We start from the raw sequence: 21,003 nt of genomic DNA on the forward strand, positions 1-21,003 counted from the left end.
TAGATAATAACACTTAATTACTTGAACATTTGTTTGCATGTCAGGTGTGAGTTATTCTACTCTCTAATTCCTTTTGGATGCTGTAGGTACTTTGAAGCCATGCAGCTGAACTTCCGACAGCGCCTGCACGTCGAGCAGATATTTGACTTGGAGAATGGAGAGTATCTTTGTCCACTTTGCAAATCTCTGTGCAATACTGTGATTCCTATTGTTCCACTGCAGACCCAAAAAATAAACAGGTGAGTTATCAGATTGTAGAGCTTTTCACTGATTAAGAAAAAATAAATAAAAAAATAAAATAAAAAAAAAGCGCCAAAATTACTTTGGACCTGGTTGGCCCTTCAAATTTTTCAGGGGAAGACTTGGTCTGACCTTCTTAATCTATGTAAAAGATTATATATGTCTTATACGTATAAGACATGTATATATATGTATATATGTCTTATATATACATATGTATATATGTATATATGTCTTACATAGAGACATATATAATCTTTTACATAGAAAGATGATATATGTCTCTATGTAAAAGATGATATATGTCCTTACTGACTGTTCAGCCAAATGCACTGCTTTTGGCAGTTAATTTTTATGATCTTATTTTTTCAGAACTATTTTTACTACCTGGTTGTGGCTTTTTTTGGAGCTGATATCAGATGAGAAAGCCCCTAGATCTACTGTGTAGTCTAACATTTTGGTTTCTACTTTTTGCTCAGAATTTGCAAAGCCAGTAAAACTGCAAATACTGAGTCAATGTGTTTTGTTCTAAATTTGTTCTCTGCTTTTGAAGACAAGGTGATCCTTTGAGTGTCAAAGTAAAACCTGCTTTCTATCTGTTTTCAGTGAGGATGCAGAGGCTGTAGCTCAAATTCTGTCCCTTGCAAGGTGGCTGGAGATTGTCATAGTCAGGATATCTGGCTACAGTGTGAAAAATACTAAAGGTTTGTTATCTTGATTTTGAACCTATTCTGTGGGATATTTAATATGCCAGTACATGTTTAAGTAACAGCAACAAAAAACTTAGAGTACATTTTGCTGTCAATTAAGACACTGTCAGATAAATCTGGGGATAAAGTTGTTGACCCTCTCTAAGCTGCTATCTTGATTTCACAGTGCCCTTGCCAATTTTCTAGTTTCTATTAAATTCTTTTTATCTTCCCTGTAGAAGAAAATTATGAACACTTGGAGAGGATAACCACCAAATAACATGCAGACTTAATTAAACATTTGTATCTGCTGTGATGTAGTAAAAAAAAAAAGAGAAATAATATAAATGGAAAGGCCCAAAATAAACATATATAAGTGTTTAAAAAACCAGAAGGAACACAGAATCGGTGTGTTCTTTACACTCTTATACCACAGGAAAGTTTTTTCCTCACCAGCAAAGAATTACTTTTAATCCTCATATTTATGGGAATAGAGAAAATGTTACTTAAGGAGAAGAGTTAAAACAGTCTGGCTGGTGACATCTGTTTACAGTTACTTTCAAACCAGTTATGTTCAGACTTCTGTTAGACTGCTGTAAAAACTGTAACAACCTCTTTGTTTTTTAATGTGGATCCCCCTTTTTCTTTTTTCCCCCCCTGGAAGGAGAGAAACAAAATCTTGCAGCACTTGCCAGCAAGGGAACAGGGAACTCTACTTTGGAATTCCATTCCATCCTTAGTTTTGGAGTTCAGTCCTCGTAAGTCTTACTGAAAGTGCTCTCTGCATTATGTTAATTCTTGCTAAAATAACCTAAGTATACTTCAGAATTTGTGTTGAAGGAAAGGCACATGATTTTTTTCATCTCATCCTGGGTTTACTTAAACTTTTCCTTAAGCAGTCACTGAATATCAGATCTATACAGAGCTTGGTCAAATGCAGTCTGATAGTTCTTATGTTCATGGTAAAAAGCCAGGAGTCTGGAATCTTCTAATCCATAATTCTGGTGATTTCTTGTTCTTCTTAGCAATTTCTTTAATGTCTGTCTGTGTTAATTTTCCTGTTACATGTCTGTTCCAGGGATAGATTTCACATAGTTTTGGATATAATAATGTAATACAGATTAGTCACAGGAACAGGGGATTGTCTGTTTCTCTTCCAGTGGGCAGAAGCACTCTCCCACTAGAACAGAATGAATGGACAGATACTTTTCAAGTGTACTCAGCTGTCTTCTTTTTAGGTCCCACTGTAGGTACTTTACTTCTGGCTGACCTTAGGCAGAGTACTTTTACATATCTGCTGTTTGCAAAAATGCCATCAGAAAATTGAATCCAGTTCTTTGTTGATAACTGAACTCCATGGGAAAAATTCTGTTGTTTGCCCTTAAATAATGTGGTGTTTAAGTGTGAGTATGGCTAAGCCCCAGACTTTCTGGTCCAGTTGTTTTGGCTGCAGAGATTTGAGAATTAATATGAATGTCATATTTGTATTACAAAGTTCTATGTAGAAAAAACCCACAAGCCATTGAAATTGTGCATGATTTTGCCAAGGCACTTTTCTGCATATCCCTGCTTTTACATAAACTAACCCAGTGTCAGCTGAAAAGAGTTTAAGTGCAAAAAAAATGCTTTAAAACATTCGAAGTGTCATCCTTTCCATTTTTGGTGCCTTATGAGACACTTACAATTATTCTTACTCCAGCACTTTAAATTACACTTGCTTAGTCACACTTGGTTTTTTTATTGTATTTTACTTGGATTTATATGTTTGCATTTTTAAAATACATTTTATAGTATATAGAAATAGACTCCTGCCTGCCTGGCAGCTCTTAATCTCTCAATTAAGAGATCCTGTTATGTCAAGGTACTTGTTTACTACTGGAAACCAGTAATGTTTTTCATCTCTGTACAGCAAAGGGCTTTTGTAATCAGTAATTCTTTCATAAATAACTTGGACTTTGTTGGTGATTGATTGACTGGTAAGTAATAAACACTACTAATAATTCAAATTGAATTTATCTTGGCTTCCCTTTGCAGAGCCAAATACTCAAGCAGTATCAAGGAGATGCTCATTCTCTTTGCCACCACCATCTATCGAGTTGGGTTGAAAGTTGCTCCAAATGAAGCTGATTACAGGATTCCCATGATGACCTGGAGCACCTGTGCTTTTACCATCCAGTGTATAGGTAATAAATTTGGGTTTATTCCTTCCTCTGACTTGAAAATCTTACAGTTTGACTGTATAATCACATACAGTCTGGTTGTATAAATAATGATAGCAATTATGCATAAAAGTATTATGTAGCTAATGTATAAATGTTATATGTAGTTACATATAAAATAATAGAATTATAATTTTATAAACCAGTATAAATAGGATGTTTCTAATAGATGGGATTTTATAAAATAAAGTGTGGAATGCCAACACTGACAAATGCAGTCTGAGGGAGCAGGAATTGATCATGTTCTACTTTACTAACTATAACACTGTGTCTCTTCAATAAATATCTTCAGGCTGCAAAAAATCACAGACCTGGAGATATCTCCAACACTGATGTAAACAGATATGAAATAGTACTCAGTCTCTCCTGATTTCTTTTTGTCTTTATTCTCAAAGAATTATCATGAAATTTGTAGAAGTATAGTCTTGTATTGTGAAATTGCAAGGCAGATACCTGGTAGGAAAAAAAACCCAAACAAATGCCAAACATTGTCTGGTATTAATCTCTTTTTTGAAGGCAAAATATTATGATAAAAATTATTGCATTTTTGGAGATAAGGTACCTGCTTAGCAATTACACTCCTTTCATTTCCTTACTTCATACACAAAGAAGTTCTGTGTGTAATAAACGTGAAGCTGTAGAGAAATCTCTAGTGGTTTCCAGGCAGGGAGAGATGCAAGAGAGAAATCTGTAATGCCTGCTGAAGGAATTGAGAATATAAGTACATCTCCATAAATATCATTTGTAAAGTATGCCATTTTTTTCTTGATGAAGCTGTTGAGGTACAAGTGTAGTCTACCTTAAATCTATAGTGGACTTGACCCAACTGGAATATCAAGAGTTAAGGTTTTTAGGAGGTTTGAGAATATTCTGATAAGGCAGGAATAGTACTGAAAACTGAATGCATCTTATCAAAATATTCTGATAAGGCAGGAATAGTACTGAAAATTGAATGCATCTTTTTAGTGTTGGATTTTATCAGAGTCTTCCAGTGGGTTGGGAGAGGACTGGAAGCCACCCAGCTCTATTAATTTTAATGCACTTAATGATGTGCAGATTATTTTAATTTGGTACCTAAAAAGCAACTCAGAGATGAGTTTATCACCAAGTGTCTAAATGCAGTAATTGCTACCACCAAAAGCATATGCCAGAAATAGAAAATTCAGATGCCTTACTAGGCTGAGATTATAAAATCAGAGAAACCACTGTGACAGTCTGACCTATCCTAGGCTGCCTCTTCCTTGGATTGATTTCTGTTTCCAAATAGAGCAGGCATCCATGAAATTGCAAAGCAAACCTGACTACCTAGCTCCTAGCATGATGGTTTTAAATCTAGCCATGGGGTGCACTACAAAAACCATTTTAAGGGGCACGTTCCCCTGCCTCAACAGGGAGCCTTAGCTGTATTATTAGAGCCTTTAGAGGAGGTTCAAAGTGTCACTGACCCAAGGAATGTGAATTTCATGACTTCCTAAAGTAGACACATAAAAATATAAATTTACATTTTCCCACATTTTCTCAGCAACTCCATATATTTTGTGTTAAACTGATGCGGGGAAGTCCTAAGGTCAAACACTTTCATTTTTCATTAGAGGCATTTTTTTGTTTGTTTTGTTGTGGTTTTTGTTTTTTTTAAACAAAACAAAACAAAACCAAAACCAACCATCAAGAATCTCCCAACTAAAAAACCCAATGAAAACAGTAAAAAAATATTCAAGATCTTGAAGTATACTAATTCATCCCTGAAAAAGTGGCTAAAGCACAAAAACATTTTAATTGATACTTTTTTACTCCATTGGGCTAATTTAGTTTCTTGGTTTTCTTGGCTTATTTTCTCTTTTGTTATCCCTTCAGAACCAAGGTGCTTAGGGAAGAAAAATAAATGGTACTGCAGCTTGGGAATTTTGTTTTCAAAATATTTTTGTAAAACTACAGTCATTTGCAGTAGTGTGAATCTGAGGGTAAGACAGGTGTCCAGCATCCCTGTAAACACAGTGTGATGGTTTTGAGTGTTGTACAAGGGTAACAAATAATAGGACCACTTAACACTATTAATGTGAAACAGTGTTCCTTTAAACTCTAGTTAGCAAGATTTGAAAACTAAATGCTTTTTTAAAAAAAATTTTACAACCATTTATCTGGGAAACATTCACTACTATTTAAGATAGATTTTTTTTCAAGAGAATTCCCGTATCAAAATAAAGTTGAACTTCAGAAGGAAGTACATATACTAAGAATAAATTAATTTTGGACTAAGTGTATTCTAACAGAAATGTTATGTTGGTTCCTGTAGAACAAAGTGAGTTAATTTTTTCTGTGTTTAATTTTAAGAAAACCTCTTGGAAACAGAGGGCAAGCCTTTATTTGGATCTCTGCAAAATAGACAGGTATGGGCAAGTAAGATATGCAATGCATTTTAAACAAAGAAGTTTATACACATATATATGTAAAGTACACACACATTTATAAAAAACTTAATGTTTAAACTGCTGACATCAAGATCATTCTCTGCTGAGGGATAGCTTTCAAAATATTTGAATTGATGATATAAAGAGCATTTTGAAAGAATAATGTTTGTACTTACACATGGAAGTCCATATTAAACTCACTTACGTGTTTTGTCTTTGTAGAAGTAGATATGTTTTCACAGTTTTATTTCACTATTCTATCTTCCTTTTTTCTCTGTCCAACCACTTTCTCTTGTGCTCTAGCACAGTGGCCTTAAAGCACTAGTGCAGTTTGCAGCTGCTCAGAGAACAACATCACCACAGGTCCTGATTCAGAAACATCTGATTCGTCTTCTAGGAGGTATTGTAGCCCTTTTATTTACTTTCTTTCATGCTGCCAAAGTTCCTAATTGCAAACTGGCACATGGATTAATGCAGCATATAAGGAAATGTTGTACTTCTGACAACAATGAAAACTTCATTTTCTCTGTTGCCTTGGAGTCCTGGAATATGCTTGAGCTTAGGTTATCAATAATTCTGTTAACCCTGCTGTGTATCACTGAAGTCCCCAAAAATCCTCTATCCCAGATTACCTAGGCTTGGAGATCACCAGATCTGGAATATTTATGGATGTTTAACTGGTTCTGCCAGTGTTCAAAATCACACAAATTCTACCCTAAGCAGGTGGATAAAGCCACAAAATAGGTATTCTTCTAATTCTGAGACTTCATCTTTCTTGTACTTTTAAAAGGCTGCTTGCAGCCCTGGTTTGAAATATTTTGGAGTTGGGGAGAGAGAGTTTGGGACACACAGGTCTGCATATTTCTTACTGTTTAGGTCAGCATGGTGGTGTTCATGAGTCCCACTCTTTGGCTTGCCTTCTCACAGTGCTTGGCTGCTGTACAGGATTTTGGAGTGAGGTATCTAGTGTTGCAGTGCCTCAGGATGTTTGTGGAGTTCACTCTTAACACTGTATGTGTTCTGTTAGAGCTGGAGAAATGAGTTGAAGATCTTTGTTTCAGAATTTTGAAGAATCATTAAAATAGTGAGCTGTTTGGCCATGTGGAAATAGCTAAACAGAGTCAGTATCTGTAAGTGATATGCAGTTAATTAAATGCTTCCTTAGATCAGAGACTTGGACCCTTTATGATGAAAACACACGTGTGATAGAGGCTCTAAAATCAGATTCTGACATTGCAAATCAATCCAAAAGAAGAAAATATATACCAAATGCATGATTGATATATTTCTTTTATAGTTCTTCTACCAGCCTTTAAAGTGGAGGACACTCCATCCCTCTTAGAAGTAGATATGTTCCACGTTTTGGTAAGCAGGTTCATTTTATTTTTTATATTAATACTTGAGCATGGATTTTTGTGTGCTTTCCCCTGTAGCCAGACCTGTCTTGTCTTTTCACTTGCATGAGTCAAATGATTACACATGAGCACTGCATTATAAGCAAATGATTGCATATGGCTGATACATGCAAGTGTTTACTCTCAGTTCTGCTGTGTTTCTGGCTTCCAAGTCCTGACTCTCACTCTTTGTAAATGTGATGCTTGCAATCTCAGTCATCTTTTTACTATCAAACCTCAAAAAAACCCTGAGAAATGCACCTAGTCAGCTTGTTTCCCTCAGTTTCTCCTTGTCTTAATAGACAATAGTCTTAGTCCTACCATCTGATTCCTTCACATTCACCCTTACTGCCTTCTTTGCTCTTTTTAGCCTCTTCTTTCTATTCTTACTACAAGTCTGTATTATAATTTCTTTTACTGTTAAAAAAAAAAATTTCAACCCCACAACAAAAAAAGGCAACAGAAGCCAAACAAAAAATCAAATGCACCAAAACAAAATCTGGTTTACTCTGGTTGCCTTTCTAGCTAATGATTGGTCTTGCTTTTCATTTCTTTCACTGTGCTTTGTCTTATGCAAAACCCCAGAAATTAAGCTTTCTAGGAACTGGACAAGTTCTGGACAAGCTTTCTTTGTGTGTCTCTAAGCTTAATATTACAAAGGAACCATGTCTGAGTTTCCTGCATGCCAGGGGGGCACAAAGGGTTAATATTTTTCAATGGCTTTTTGCTACACTTTTTGAAAGGGAGCAAGGTAAATAACGTACTTAAATTGACTACAGAAATGAAATATCAATGTGTGGTGAAAATATAATTTCTTGTGTAGCTATTATCAAATTTCTGTTACATTAATATTTGCTCCTTCTTTTTCACTGTAGGTGGGAGTTGTGTTATCCTTTCCATCTTTGTACTGGGAGGATGCTGTGGACTTGCAGCCTTCATCAATTAGTTCAGCCTACAACCATCTCTACCTCTTCCATCTGACAACACTGGCACACATAACACAAATTGTCATCTCTTCTGCAACAGGTAGAGATTTATTTGTGTTGTTTTATTCTGGCATTTTTGCACAATTTCTTAAAGATACTGGATAGACACGATTAATGTCTTCCAAGTGTAAACTTCCTAATAATAAATGACAGTGCTAGGTAGTAATAACTGTTTTATGGTATAAAATAAGTAGCACTACATCATTTTCAGAGCATTTCATTGTATCACTTCTGTGTGCTCAGCCTAAGAAAACAGAACAGTTAGTGATAAATCAGTAATTGCTCAAATCAGTCATTCCAGAGTGGTAACATTCCCTTCACTCTTTGTCAGAGAAGCAAAACTCTGTCCATCAGCAGCACCCTAAGCTGTACTGTGACATTTAAGATGGGTTTGGGAAATCAGCTTTTCTTTACCCTTCAACCTAGTAAGTACCCAGAGCCAAAATGAGAAATCATATACACTGATAGAAGAGAGTTTCACTTTTCTCTTCAACTCTTACTGCTGTTAAAAACTGCCAGTAGCCTATAGGCTTCCTAGCTACTACTTCTCCCTTCCTTCAGCATGATGGGAGTAACAAATAAAAAATAAAATAAAAAAATCCTGTAGTTCAGTTTATGTAGTGCAGTAGCTTCAAAGGTTCAAGGGGAAGGAAGCAGTCTTTATGTGAGAATGAGAAATTCTTCTTTATAGCATGCAGTTTTAGAGCATTTGTTACGTAAAATATAGCAAAAAGAGTGTGGAAATATTTCTGTAATGCAGGTTAAAAAAAAAACAACTCAGTATATATAATAAGTGTGTCACAAATGAAGTACATTTACAATTGAATTCATCCTTTTGTGTCCAGAATCCCCTTCTGCACAATCATCTGACAACAGTGAGGAGGCACAGTCTGCACAGCTCTTCTGTAGAGAGGTTTGCCAGTACACCAGTGGGTAAGTAGTTTAGTTACAGCATAGCATCTTTCCTAGAAAGAGGGCAATCCACAGAGATTTTCCTGAACAACACAGAAAACAGGAAAAAAATTATCCATTTTGTATGGAGAGTTAGCACATTGCCTTGTGCTTTCTTCCCATACAACTGAACACTGAAAAAAAAGAAAACTGGTGTAAGGAACACTTTTAGTTAAATTAGCTGCTTTGTGTGGACAAGAGTAAATTTTTAGTCTGTGAATGAAAAAATACCTACATACACCCTGAAGAGAAATACAGCCACTCACTGTAGTAATTTTTTTGTTGCCCTGATTGTTTTGTTTCTGTTTTTTTTAGATCTGTCAATTATAGATGAAAGCCAGAAAGAAGGAAATGGTTCTATAAGAGAAGGCAAAAGTATAAAGCCTAAACATGGCTGCTTATTTGTTTGAGCATTAATGTCCATCTTTTCATTCTTTTTAGACAGGTTTTAAGTCTAAATTTCTAAATACTCAAAATTTGATATTTAAATAATGAGTGATTTTCCTGAGACATGAGCTTCTAATCATAGGTGCTGTGCATTTTGGAAAATCTGGTCACAATGCTGACATGCTTAGGTACAGAATAAAATGCCAAAGTTTAGGCAGCTCTAAAACTTCTATTGTTTTAGTTTCTGTGTATGCATTTTTGTCTTCTAAATGTGAATTATCTGTGCTTAAATGGCACAATCTGCATATTAATTTTACTGTGGTCTGTGAGGTTACGATACAGCTTTACAGGTTGTTTTTCAACTGTTTATCAGTTGTATGATACAGCAAACAGGTTGTTTGTCCTGGCCAAGATTTGTGTGAACATCCTCTTTAAATAAATTAATTTAACTAAGTTTAAAATTTTTAGAAAACAAAGGCACTAAGTAAGGTTAATTTACTGCAAGATATAGACTAAATGCTCGTATCACACAGCATACAAGAATGGTTACTGAAATGAGTATCACCTCAGTATTTTTGTCAAAAATGGGGCTGGCATAGTTTTTATTTTAAACAATATGAGTGTTACTGTTGTGACTTCCAGAATGAAGTATGATATAATAATTTTTTAATTCTGTTGGGTTTGTTGTTCTTTCTCATATGTCAGTTTCATTCAAAACTTCGACAGAATGACAGATTTTCATTATTTAAAAAAATCCCTGGCTTTTGGTAATAAAAAGCAGCCAGTTTAATTGTTCTACATGTGATTCTGTATTGCACCATTTGAACCAGGTTATTCACAGTTACCTAGAAGTGGGCAGCCCTGTGTTGGCTATTTATATTTTCTAGAATTCTGAAAAATATAAGGGGATGTAATTTGAAGGCTTAGTCATAAGTGTTCTACATAAACCCAGGGCTCATTTCTGAGGTTAAGGGGAAGTCAGAAGTCAAATGTTTGTGTCTGAATTTCACAGAATTTAGGGTTGGATCACTGTTGCTTCTACAGAACTACAGTTTTACCAATGTTAACCAAACTGTGAAAGTTCTAGAAGGATTTGCACTGTGAACTACTGCAGCTATTTCTCATTTGTGTATTACAGTTGCTTTAGTCAGGATATCCCAGGCTGGCTTGTGTGGGATTCTGTCAAAAAAGGCATCATGCCTTACCTACGTTGTGCTGCATTATTTTTTCATTATTTGCTGGGGGTTTCTCCACCTGAGGAACTACTACAAGGTAAATATGAGAAAGCAAATTCATCTGGCTATTGACTTCTTTATAGTTTTCTTGGAAGAATAGCATTCTTAAATTGTTCACAATTGAGTAGCAAGAGTTAATACATTAATGTAAGGCTTGGAAAGAAAGCAAATACTAAATTGTATAGAAAGGGGCAAGCATGAGAAGCTGAATTGCTTTGACATTCTCTGTATGGAAAGGAGTTATGCAAATTAGTGAATTATCAGTGATGTACTGATAGTAAGTAATGGTGCATACAAAGATTTTGTGGTTTAAGGCTAATTCTAGGGACTCTAGATTTTGTCCCCTGAGAAATTGGCTGGATTATATTTAAAAAACAAACCAAAAACAAAAACCAAACAACAACAAAAAAAAAACCCCACAAAAATAAACTTCTTGTGTGGTTGCTAATTTTGGTAGTGCTAAAGAAATCACCTTTCTTCCACAGAGCCAAGTAGAAACAAAGCACATTATAAAACTTAAACCTCTTCCTTAAAGGATCCCAACAGATTGCAGATACTAAACCCAAAAATAAATATTTTACTATGAATAACTGAGACAAAATACGGTATCTTAAATTTATTTATATAGACTGTGGACTGAGTTCACAGCTAATAAGTTGATTGGGGAATATATGAGTCAGTCTGTAGACTTTGAGATCTTCCCTTTCTGTAAGTCTGGAACTTTGAGTCTGCAGAGAAAAGCCTTCCTGGTGAAAATGCCATTTTCTGTAGCAGAGCCAGTAAATGATCACCTAGCAAACTGCTGTTAGCCCAGCTTTATGTAATGTAATAGCACTGACTTGACAATAGCAAAATCTGATATTGCAGGCCAAAAGGATAGTGAAAAGCTGAAGCATGATAAATACAGAAATCTGTTGCACTGACATATGTTACATATTATGCAATGAATTAGAATTTAAGCACAGAATTTTGTTATTTAGTGAATTTTGCATGGCTTTAAAATTGCTTGCATCAGATTTTTTAAACCTAAAGCAAATTATTCAAATTTCAATAATTCAAATTATTATAGCTCTGATAAAGTCAGTGGAATTACATCCAATTGTACTAATTAGGAGCCATGTTGAAGCTCTAGGATGCATAATATCCAGTGGAAAAGTTGGGTTTGTTGTTCTTTCTCATATGTCAGTTTCATACAAAACTCCGACAGAATGACAGATTTTCATTATTTAAAAAAATCCCTGGCTTTTGGTAATAAAAAGCAGCCAGTTTAATTGTTCTTAAACAATTAAAAGGGAAAAAGGGATCAGGAGATGATTTAGTTTTGAGTGAACTACTGAGGATTGCTGAAACACACTGACAGTTGCTCATCTTTTCTTTTTCTTTTGCAGTTTCTGAAGAAGATCAATTCAAGGCACTTTGTAGTTACCTCTCTCTACCTACCAATTTGTTCCTGCTCTTCCAAGAATATTCAGACACAGTAAATCCACTGCTTCAAAGGTACAAATTGGTACTGGACAGGCCACATTTTTCTTCTGTGTTGTATGGGAATTCTGTATCAAATTTCTTTATAAATGGTTGAGCTCAATTTCATACCAGAGTTCTAATCACGTGTTTGATGTGCACAGCAATAGTGAATCTCTTACAGCAATAAAAAAACATAAATCACTCTGTATTTTATGGTAATTCAAATATTAAAGAATTATAGCTTAAGGGACTAGTGTATACAGACCTACATGAAATCATTCATGCAGAAGGAACTTCCCATAAACATTTGCTTTCATGCTATGCCACTTGCTGTTCATAGGCCTGTTTTTGATCTGTCTACAGCAAATTGCTGATTACATGGCCTATAAAATGAGAATATGGAAAATTAGGTAGGTGGCAGGGTGAGGTTTTGTATTATTTCTTCTCTGGATTTCCAAAGTAACTGAATATTGAAGTTAGCTTAATGCTGATAAGGTACAATTTGAGTATTATGTACAATACAATCTATCAGTAACAAAACAATTGGTAAAATTCTCCATTCAGAAACAAGTTAAAATAAGCAGACACCTTCCCCCTAAACTGATAATAAACCTGCTGTGTTGTATTGGACAATATCTGCATGGATTTAATGTGACCATGTGAGCACTTGGTTGCATTAATTATCATTCCTGGTTCTTGACAGAAATCTCTGGCTCTCATTGGCTTTTTCTAGTTTTTTTGTTTTTTTACTGTGTTCTGTTTTGTTGTCTAGATTCTGTCACTTTAGGGACATTTTGAGCTGTTGACTCCAACTTAAAGTCCATACAGCTGCCTAAACAATTCTCTACATACAATTTAATGTGGTTATTGGCATTTGTAGTATATACAGTTACTTATCCATTAATAGCAATTTCACAAGTAAATTAAGTAAGTTTGTCTTATATCTTCCTACATGTTTGCTCAAAGACAAAAAGAGAGCAGAAAGGATAGGTGCTTGTGGACATGAGAAAATAATCATTAGAGGCAGGGCTAGCAAACCCAAAGGTCCTTTCCAGCCACAATGATTCTATAATTCTATAGTGCTCTCAGTCAAAAACAAAGTTTCATGTAGAATGCATATTTAATGTAATAGTAACAGTTGTCAAATCATCATGCAAGTTCCCATATGTGTTTTGAAGGATTTTTATTTCAGAAGACTAAATTTGATGAATGTTGAGAAATGTGTTAAATGAAGATTACTCGATTGACCATCTGCTATAGTTCTCTCTCCCTTCTCCTTTTTGGAGAAATAACTTGAAATACATCATACAGCTCCTCTGTTGAATAACTTGCCAGTGTCTCCCTTTGTTTTGGTAGACTCATTTGGCCATTCCAAGCAAGCACAAGACATGCAGTAAAGCATTGCAAAATAAACATTGATAATGGTTTTTAAAAGCAATGTTCTAATGGTAGACATTTTTCTTACACTGTGGCTTTCAGCAGATACATTCCAAAAGAAGCTCTATAGTGTAGCTCCCTTTGAGAACTTAAATATCTGTGAAAACTGTTTCCATTTTTTAACTCTGTGTTAACTCTGTTTTCATGTGCATGATGATAATCTTAACTGTTGTTTTTTCACATAGGTTTATCTCTTGTATACAAACTTTAATTCTTTTATTGAAGGGAAATTGTCAAAGAATAGCTATTTGTGAAGTTTCATCTAGAATTATCAGTCTTTAGAGCTTTGTCTGTGCTCTGTGTTTGCTCCTTGCTTACTAGTTTACTTTAGCAATATTAAATGTCATCTGCAAATGTTTATTTGAAATAGGTGGTGTGCTGACCCAGTGGTGTTAAGCTGTTTGAAGGGGAAAAGCATTGCAATAAGGTTAGTTTGCTTCTGTTCTTTTTTCTTCTGTTTTTTACTTAAAACTGTTGAAAAATATAAAGTAGTTGTGGGGAAGTTAGAGTGCTTGTATTTTCTTCCTCCTGCTCTACTACCAAAAGTACTAGTCTCCTCAAAAAAAAAAAAAAAAAAAAAAAAAAAAAAAAAAAAAAAAAAAAAAAAAAAAGTATTACTCCTCAAACAGTGACTCATCAATGAGAATGAACAACATTGTTAAACCTAGCTTACTTGACAAAAAAACAAAAGCTAACCCAAATGTCTTCATACATGTAGATTACATATGAAATTTTATTTAATCACCTTTTCTGGAATATAAAAATGCTGAAGCTCCTATATGGAGCCTTTATCTTTGACTTCTGGGACTGAAGAACTGGTGTAGGATTGCAGAAGTTTGCAGAATGGGCTGAAAGTGTAGCAGGAATATATAGCTATCCATTCTGTTATTATTATTCTGATAATTATCTGCATGATAATTGTCCTTTTGCACTTACCCAGGTATCCTAGGAAAAGAAATAGCTTAATAGAGCTTCCTGAAGACTATAGCTGCCTTCTGAACCAAGCCTCTCAGTTTAGGTAAGATGTGACATTTTCAGCTGTCTTCCTAGGTGTTTTGTCACTTTTAATAACTTTTATTTTCTTACAGTTGCTGTAGCTGGTGTTAAAACTATGTACAGAAACTACTTTGCAGAGTTGAAGGCTCTGTTATGCTTATACTGACCAGTTAAATCTGAAACACAGCAACTTATTTCAAAACTTGTGTTTGATAGGATAGCACATGAAATTCTTATAGCTTAATCTGCTGGTTTTCTTTCACCAGTGCAATGTGCAGTTGCTTTGGCCACAAGCCTGAAAATTATTTTTTAACTGGACACAGTGATTCCAGAAGGCTGGCACTCTGTTCTGCCAGGAGGAGTGAATCACAGGTTAGGATTTTCAGGTTAGAAGGGACTTGAGCAAATGTCCAGCAGATGCTTAAAGCAAATAAAATTTTTCCAGCAATGTAAAAACCTATCCAAAGATATGGGAGATATGATGTATGTCCTAGTATGTCTTAGATTTGTGGGTTGTTTTTTAAGGGTTACCCATGGCTGGCATTTTTTTCAGAGTTTTAATTACTGCACTACCATTCTGGTTACACTTTTTCTAGATGCCCAAGGTCTTCTGATGATGAACAGAAACATCCAGTGTTGTGTTTATTCTGTGGGGCCATGTTGTGTTCCCAGAATACTTGCTGTCAAGAACTGGTGAATGGGGAGGAGCTGGGAGCCTGTACTTCTCATGCTCTTCAATGTGGAGCTGGTGTCTGTATGTTTCTCAAGTAAGTAGCTAGCCAGAATTTAATGTGTTTAAAAAGTGAAAGGAAATATTTGAAGGTCATTTGCAACATTGTCAAAGCTCTTGATTATGTTTGAGATGAAGAAATACTGCTTTGTCCTAAATAGGGCTTAGCAAAAAGTTAATAACTTGCTGGGAGTAACCTTGTATTTTAAATGCACCTTTTTTTTCCTTAAGAATCAGGGAATGCAGAGTTGTCCTCATTGAAGGTAAAACCAGGGGCTGCTTATATCCTGCTCCCTACTTGGATGAATATGGAGAAACAGATCCAGGTCTGAAGTAAGTAAATGCCTGACTGACTTTCTACTTTTCCATTTTGGGGTCTCTTTCTTATACCCATTACACAACGTGCTCTTCCTGCCAGCATGTGCAGCTCTGTAATGTAGATCTTGACCTGGTGAACTCAATTAACTTCATATTCCTGGTGGCAGTTCCCAGTCATGAATGGGTTATTCGTAATGGAAAAATACACTTTTTTTGGTGCTATTGAGCTTTCTTACTTTTCTCAAGAATACTTTGTGTGCTTTTCATCACGAGTGTGCAGCAACCTGATGTTGCTGACATAGAACCTTGGAAATGGCAGTCGTGGTTTGACACATGGAGAATTTTTTTTTTTTTTTTTTTTTCATTTCCAGTAGATTCGTTGGCATTGGTGTTCATACAAGTATTAATGTTTTCTGGCTATCATTAAGAATGTTCATGCTAGACTGTGAATGGAACAGTTTGTCAGTAGCTATTCTGAGATGCTTATTGGGTATTTTCCTTTTTCCTTCTATGAAGAAGAGGCAATCCCCTGCACTTATGTCGGGAGCGTTACCGGAAGCTCCATCTGCTATGGCAGCAACACTGCATCATAGAGGAGATAGCCAGGAGCCAAGAAACTAATCAGATCTTCTTTGGATTCAACTGGCAATTGCTCTGAGTCTCATGATTTTTAGTGGAAAACTTACCTTTGGCAGTGCTTTGGAAAAGGAAGGGAGGGTGGCAGTAAATCTACTCTCAAATGGCTTCTGTAATTCAGACACAGCTGATGGATTCTCTAGTTTTGGATATGTTACTGATCCGTTGAAACAGAACCTCAAGTCATATGTTTTGCTCTTCTTATTTTATTTCTTTTTCCCCCAAAAAAAAGAAAACCCTGTTATGTAATTATTACTGGACATTCAGGCCAGGAATGTTTTTGCTTTTTTGAGAAGTTGTAATTGTTGCACATGTTTTGACAAGGACAACTTCCCAAATGCTGTGCTTCATTCAGGGCACATACTGTATTTCTGTCTCTTCTATATCTTGAGAATATACCCAGATGGTGTTGCTATAGAAAAGCCTCCTTTGCTTTCTTCCTGGGTTCTTTTCCAAGCTTAGTGAAGCTTTTAAATAGGCCAAGATCTGTGGCATAATATTGGAGTGGAAGTGGTGACAGGCTTTTAGTAATCTATAGCAACAGCTCCAGGAGACAAAGTTGTACAGAAAAAGTCTGCATTCAGCTGCATCCAGAGATTTAATGAAGAGTTTTCTTTAAGGAACTCTTTAAAAGAGGAGTGTGGGATAGAAAGTGGAGAATTGCCATCTTGCTTGTTGCATCAAAAAATAAAATCTGTGCTTTTTGCATTGCCAGAACTGCACTTTATGTAATGAAGTTGTCACTTAACAATGTTATATATCCTAAAGTCTAGGGCTTACACGATTTGGCTAGGTTATGGTTAGTTTTACTTTTTACAGTTTGTCTTCTAAATTTTCCCTGGAAATCAAAGGTGAAAATGCTGTTATTGTATTGTAGCTCTGTAAGTTATACAGGTTATATAAGAACCTGAATTATCAGTAAACTAGAAGGCCTTCAAAGCTATCACTGGACTAAAACCAAGGCCCCAAAGAAGCAAGTTTTAGAGTCAAATAAGTTGTGTGCCCATATTTGAGAATTTTTCCACTCTTACATCCTCTGACACTACTGTTTGGAGCCCTGCCTGCATAAATGAAGTTGCATATTTGAGGGGGGGCATGTTTAGTGCCAGTTAGAGCAGAAAAGGGGGGAAAAAGGTGGTGAAATCTGTCACTTTGCCCTTCAGTAGCCAACAGCACATTGTGATTGAGCTCTCTCTCAGTGACATGTGATTGTGCTTCAGTTTGAAATGTTTGGTTTTCTGTTTATTGAATTTCAACCCTAACAGACATGAGAGAATTTGTAATGTGATGGGTGGAAAAGCCTTCCCAAGAAATCCCATTTCTGTTTGAAAGTTTGAAGTTGTCAGTATTCTAAATTTTCCCACCTCTGCTTTTTGGATTTTTTTGTGTTATTTTAATAAGGCTTGCAAGGAGAGGTTTTCAAATTAATGTCCAAGAGTATATTTTTGTATGATTTCTTTTTGGTTTTCTTTCTTTGGCGGTGGTGGGGTTTTTTTGTTGTTGTTGGGGTTTTTTGTTAGTTTGTTTGGGGGTTTTTTGTTTCATTTTGTTTTCTTTTTTTGCTACTGATGCTATGAGAGATAGTAGAATCACAAATAACTATTTAGATTTAAATATCAGTTCTCCTAGATTTTGAAGTTTGTACATTTGAGTGTAGTGAACAGCAAGCACCATAACTCATAAAGATGGAATACCAGTGAACTCAAAAATTGTTCTGATTTCAAATACTTTTTTATAACTTTTACTATAAGCCTTCCCTGGTGATACAAGTAGTTGGCTTTGATATATTTTTCAGCTATTCTGTTTCTTGCAGTTAAGACCATTCTACTTATTTTGATTCTTTCAGATTTGAAACCTGAATATAGAACTCCTTAAAGACAAATCTGAATGCTGTTAGTCTTCTGTAAAATGTATTTCAAATGCATACTGAATTTAAAAGAGGCAGTTGTCACAAAAACTTGCATGCACTGGCAATTTCTAAGATGTAAACACTTCTTCCCATCAAAAAATATTGGATTGAGACTAGCAATCCAAGCCTCACTGATACCAAAACTATATTCACTTATTCTTTCCCTCATTTTACCTATTCATTTATCTAAAATGTTGTTACCTTGCACTTCACTGATACAAAAATTCTGTTATCAAATATGCAGTGAGATCACTTTATTTTGTTTTCTCTCTGAACTGTGTATAAGGACAGGAGCTGGGCTGACTGAGCAGGTGAGCTCATGTTTAAAGCTCTGGAAATAGCTTCATAGCTGAAGAACTGGGAGAGGAAAGGTGCATCTTTCTGTACACTTGCACATACTAATTCAGCAAATGGGGTCCCATATCATTCACTGACTGGTGTGGTCATCTTTCATTCTGTTCAACTACTATGCAGGTTTGTTCACTGTGAGTATAATCTGAATTTAGTGACTGCAAGATGCTTATGCCACTGATTTCTTTTCCATCCAAGCTGACAGAAGTTATTTGATAATGCACATATTGGTATCTTTAATTACAAAAATGTAAATTTGAAACTTGTATAATGTTCATGTGCTTTTGAAATAAAATATCTTGTATATGTATATTTTAAAAAAAAAGAAAAAAAAGGAAATAAAGTAACTTCTCATAGATTATTCAGTTTTTATTTGGAGGCGCTTTGACACTTCAGAGTTCATTTTACCAAGAGCATCACAGCAACACAGGTCAAAGTAGGGCAAAGGAGAAGAGTTAGTAAGTAGATGGTTAACACCACCAGTTATCTGTGTAGTCCATACCATCACTGTACGAGTTAGCAAAGGTGACACTTATTTAGAGAAATACTCCACTTGAAAGCTGTCCTAGTTCTTCACAGATGCAGATTCCTGCCTGTCTGCCTCAGTTTGTGGGATAAGTCTTCAGTACAGAGTTTAATATTTCAGTGTCCTTAGCTGATCAGTTGAGTGATTCTGGCTTTGTAGATTCTCAGAGAAGAGCTGACTGTACTGTCTGTCTGACTGTACTGTCTGTCTGACTGTACTGTCTGTCTGACTGTACTGTCAGGTACTTAGCCTCTAGAAAGGGAAAGCTTGTGGTGTTGTGGTGCTGTATGATAATTTTTTTCTTTTTTTTTAATTGGTTCATTACAGAGCTCAGCAAACAGCCAGGAGATCATTTACATAGAAACAACAAGACCATCATAATTTCCTGCATAGTAAGAATCTCAAGGTGCAATATAAAATGTACACAGATATATATGAGGATTTTGGCCTTCGTATTCTTTGTATGGTTATAATCTGCTTTATTTTCCAGACAATATCCTTGAATAATTTCCATTGTAAACTTGTCAGTTGTGGGATACAGCATTTAAGTTATTTAGATTCTTGTAACTTGTTACTTCACAAGATCTTCAAAGATATTTTTGAAAGTTGTTCCATTTCTGTGGCACAATGTCTTATTTATTTTTTTGCTTTGCAGGTAGGCTAAATTTGGAGTTTGATACAGAAAACAAATGGATGATAATGAATATCCATTTCTATACAAGTCTCTCAAACCTAGTTATTGCTAATCCTGCCTGCATTTCTCTAAACTTATATTCAGGATGGTTGAAACCCTGCATGAAAGAGAAGCTGTGTAAAGGAAATCTGTATTGAAGGAGGGAGAGCTGGAAGTCAAAGACATCTTATACATAATTTCCTGTAATGATGAGTAAGAGAATACCACGTATAAAGTTAAACATGAAATGTTAAAACTGGACCTGAGTTTTCTTATTTCTGTGTGGCTATTGTTCATGAGAGCAGTGTCAAAAAAAGGAGTACAGTTTGTGCCATTTAATGACAGGTTGCCAAAGAAGTTAGCATCCCTCAGACTTGATTTTTGGAGGTTTTTAGGCTTTATGGTTAATGAGTTTCACCAAAATGTTGTGAAGCAGGTAGCAGTGACTGTGGACTTTGCGGTCATTTCAAGTCCTTGCTTTATCTGTGAAGATCTGCAGTTAGTCTGGCACATCCCAGTGTTCCAGGATTTTTGGTTGAAGGTTATCCTGAACATACCACAACAGGTTCAGGAATAATCCAATTCAGAGGATAAAAAGCCTCCTATTTTCTTTCATTCCATTTTTCTTTCTGTAAATCATGCTAACCTTTACTAAAAGTGGCAGAAGTGGTGTGCCTCAGTCTCATGATACTGGAGGTGATCCAGGAATATTTCTTTTCCCAGCTCTGCTGTACACAGAACTTCTTTGAGCAGTTTCATTTACACTCAGTCAGTCTGACTCAATTGATTGACACAGAGGAGCAGGATGAGATCACCCATTTAAGTTATGGTCTTATCATAAATCAGGACTCCAAGTGGGCTCCATGAGCTTTATACCTTTAGAGTTCTTTGCTAAACTACAGAGTACTGCATGCAGACCCTAAAGTGCTCCCATAGTGGGAAACCAATACAAAGCACATGCTTACCAAATAATTTCTAAGATTTTAAATATCATGCATCACGTGTTGTAGAGAGCTGTATGACTGTATGCAATTTTTAAAGGATCAGTTTTCAGAATGAAGGTTTTAGCTGCTAAGTAAATGTGCTCTGTTCATTTTTTTTTAATATAAATGAAACTGTAGATGTGCTGTATTTGTTATTAATTTTTATGATCAATGTAAAGCAAGTGTTTTCAGTGGCAATCAGCTTTAAAGGAAGAGCATTGTCGTTGCAATTTCTTCAGAAAGAAGAAGCTGTCCTAGCACGTTCTCAGGAAACTGAACATTAAAATGTTTCAGTGGGTTTTTAATTGGTGAAGAACTTCATAAAGAAGGTATTTTTATGCATAGGGGAGTTCCTGGCTCTGGAAGTTGCTGTTGCATAAATGCGTTGTTATAAATTCTGACTGGTTTAAGCATTATTAACAAATAGGATAAGAAGTGTCCCCCAAATCGTATTTATTTCTGTATCTGAGC

At 35.5% G+C, this 21,003-nt stretch overlaps 1 protein-coding gene across 3 annotated transcripts in view; it reads left to right on the forward strand.

Annotated features, from left to right (window-relative positions):
• Window positions 1–18,706, forward strand: part of UBR1 (ubiquitin protein ligase E3 component n-recognin 1) — a 70,663-nt gene extending 51,957 nt beyond the window's left edge. For all 3 annotated transcript variants that reach the window (XM_071744594.1, XM_071744592.1, XM_071744593.1), the window contains exons 32-47: window positions 87–239; window positions 847–944; window positions 1,594–1,687; window positions 2,964–3,112; window positions 5,480–5,535; window positions 5,860–5,956; window positions 6,854–6,921; window positions 7,826–7,976; window positions 8,782–8,869; window positions 10,413–10,546; window positions 11,898–12,006; window positions 13,781–13,837; window positions 14,351–14,428; window positions 15,003–15,173; window positions 15,368–15,469; window positions 15,971–18,706. In XM_071744594.1, coding sequence (XP_071600695.1) covers window positions 87–239; window positions 847–944; window positions 1,594–1,687; window positions 2,964–3,112; window positions 5,480–5,535; window positions 5,860–5,956; window positions 6,854–6,921; window positions 7,826–7,976; window positions 8,782–8,869; window positions 10,413–10,546; window positions 11,898–12,006; window positions 13,781–13,837; window positions 14,351–14,428; window positions 15,003–15,173; window positions 15,368–15,469; window positions 15,971–16,112 — 1,747 coding nt within the window. In that variant the 3' untranslated portion in view covers window positions 16,113–18,706. The remainder of the gene's footprint in view (window positions 1–86; window positions 240–846; window positions 945–1,593; window positions 1,688–2,963; window positions 3,113–5,479; window positions 5,536–5,859; window positions 5,957–6,853; window positions 6,922–7,825; window positions 7,977–8,781; window positions 8,870–10,412; window positions 10,547–11,897; window positions 12,007–13,780; window positions 13,838–14,350; window positions 14,429–15,002; window positions 15,174–15,367; window positions 15,470–15,970) is intronic.
• Window positions 18,707–21,003: the final 2,297 nt, after the last annotated feature.

Source organism: Heliangelus exortis, chromosome 5 (genome assembly GCF_036169615.1).
Source record: "Heliangelus exortis chromosome 5, bHelExo1.hap1, whole genome shotgun sequence".
NCBI lineage: Eukaryota > Metazoa > Chordata > Aves > Apodiformes > Trochilidae > Heliangelus > Heliangelus exortis.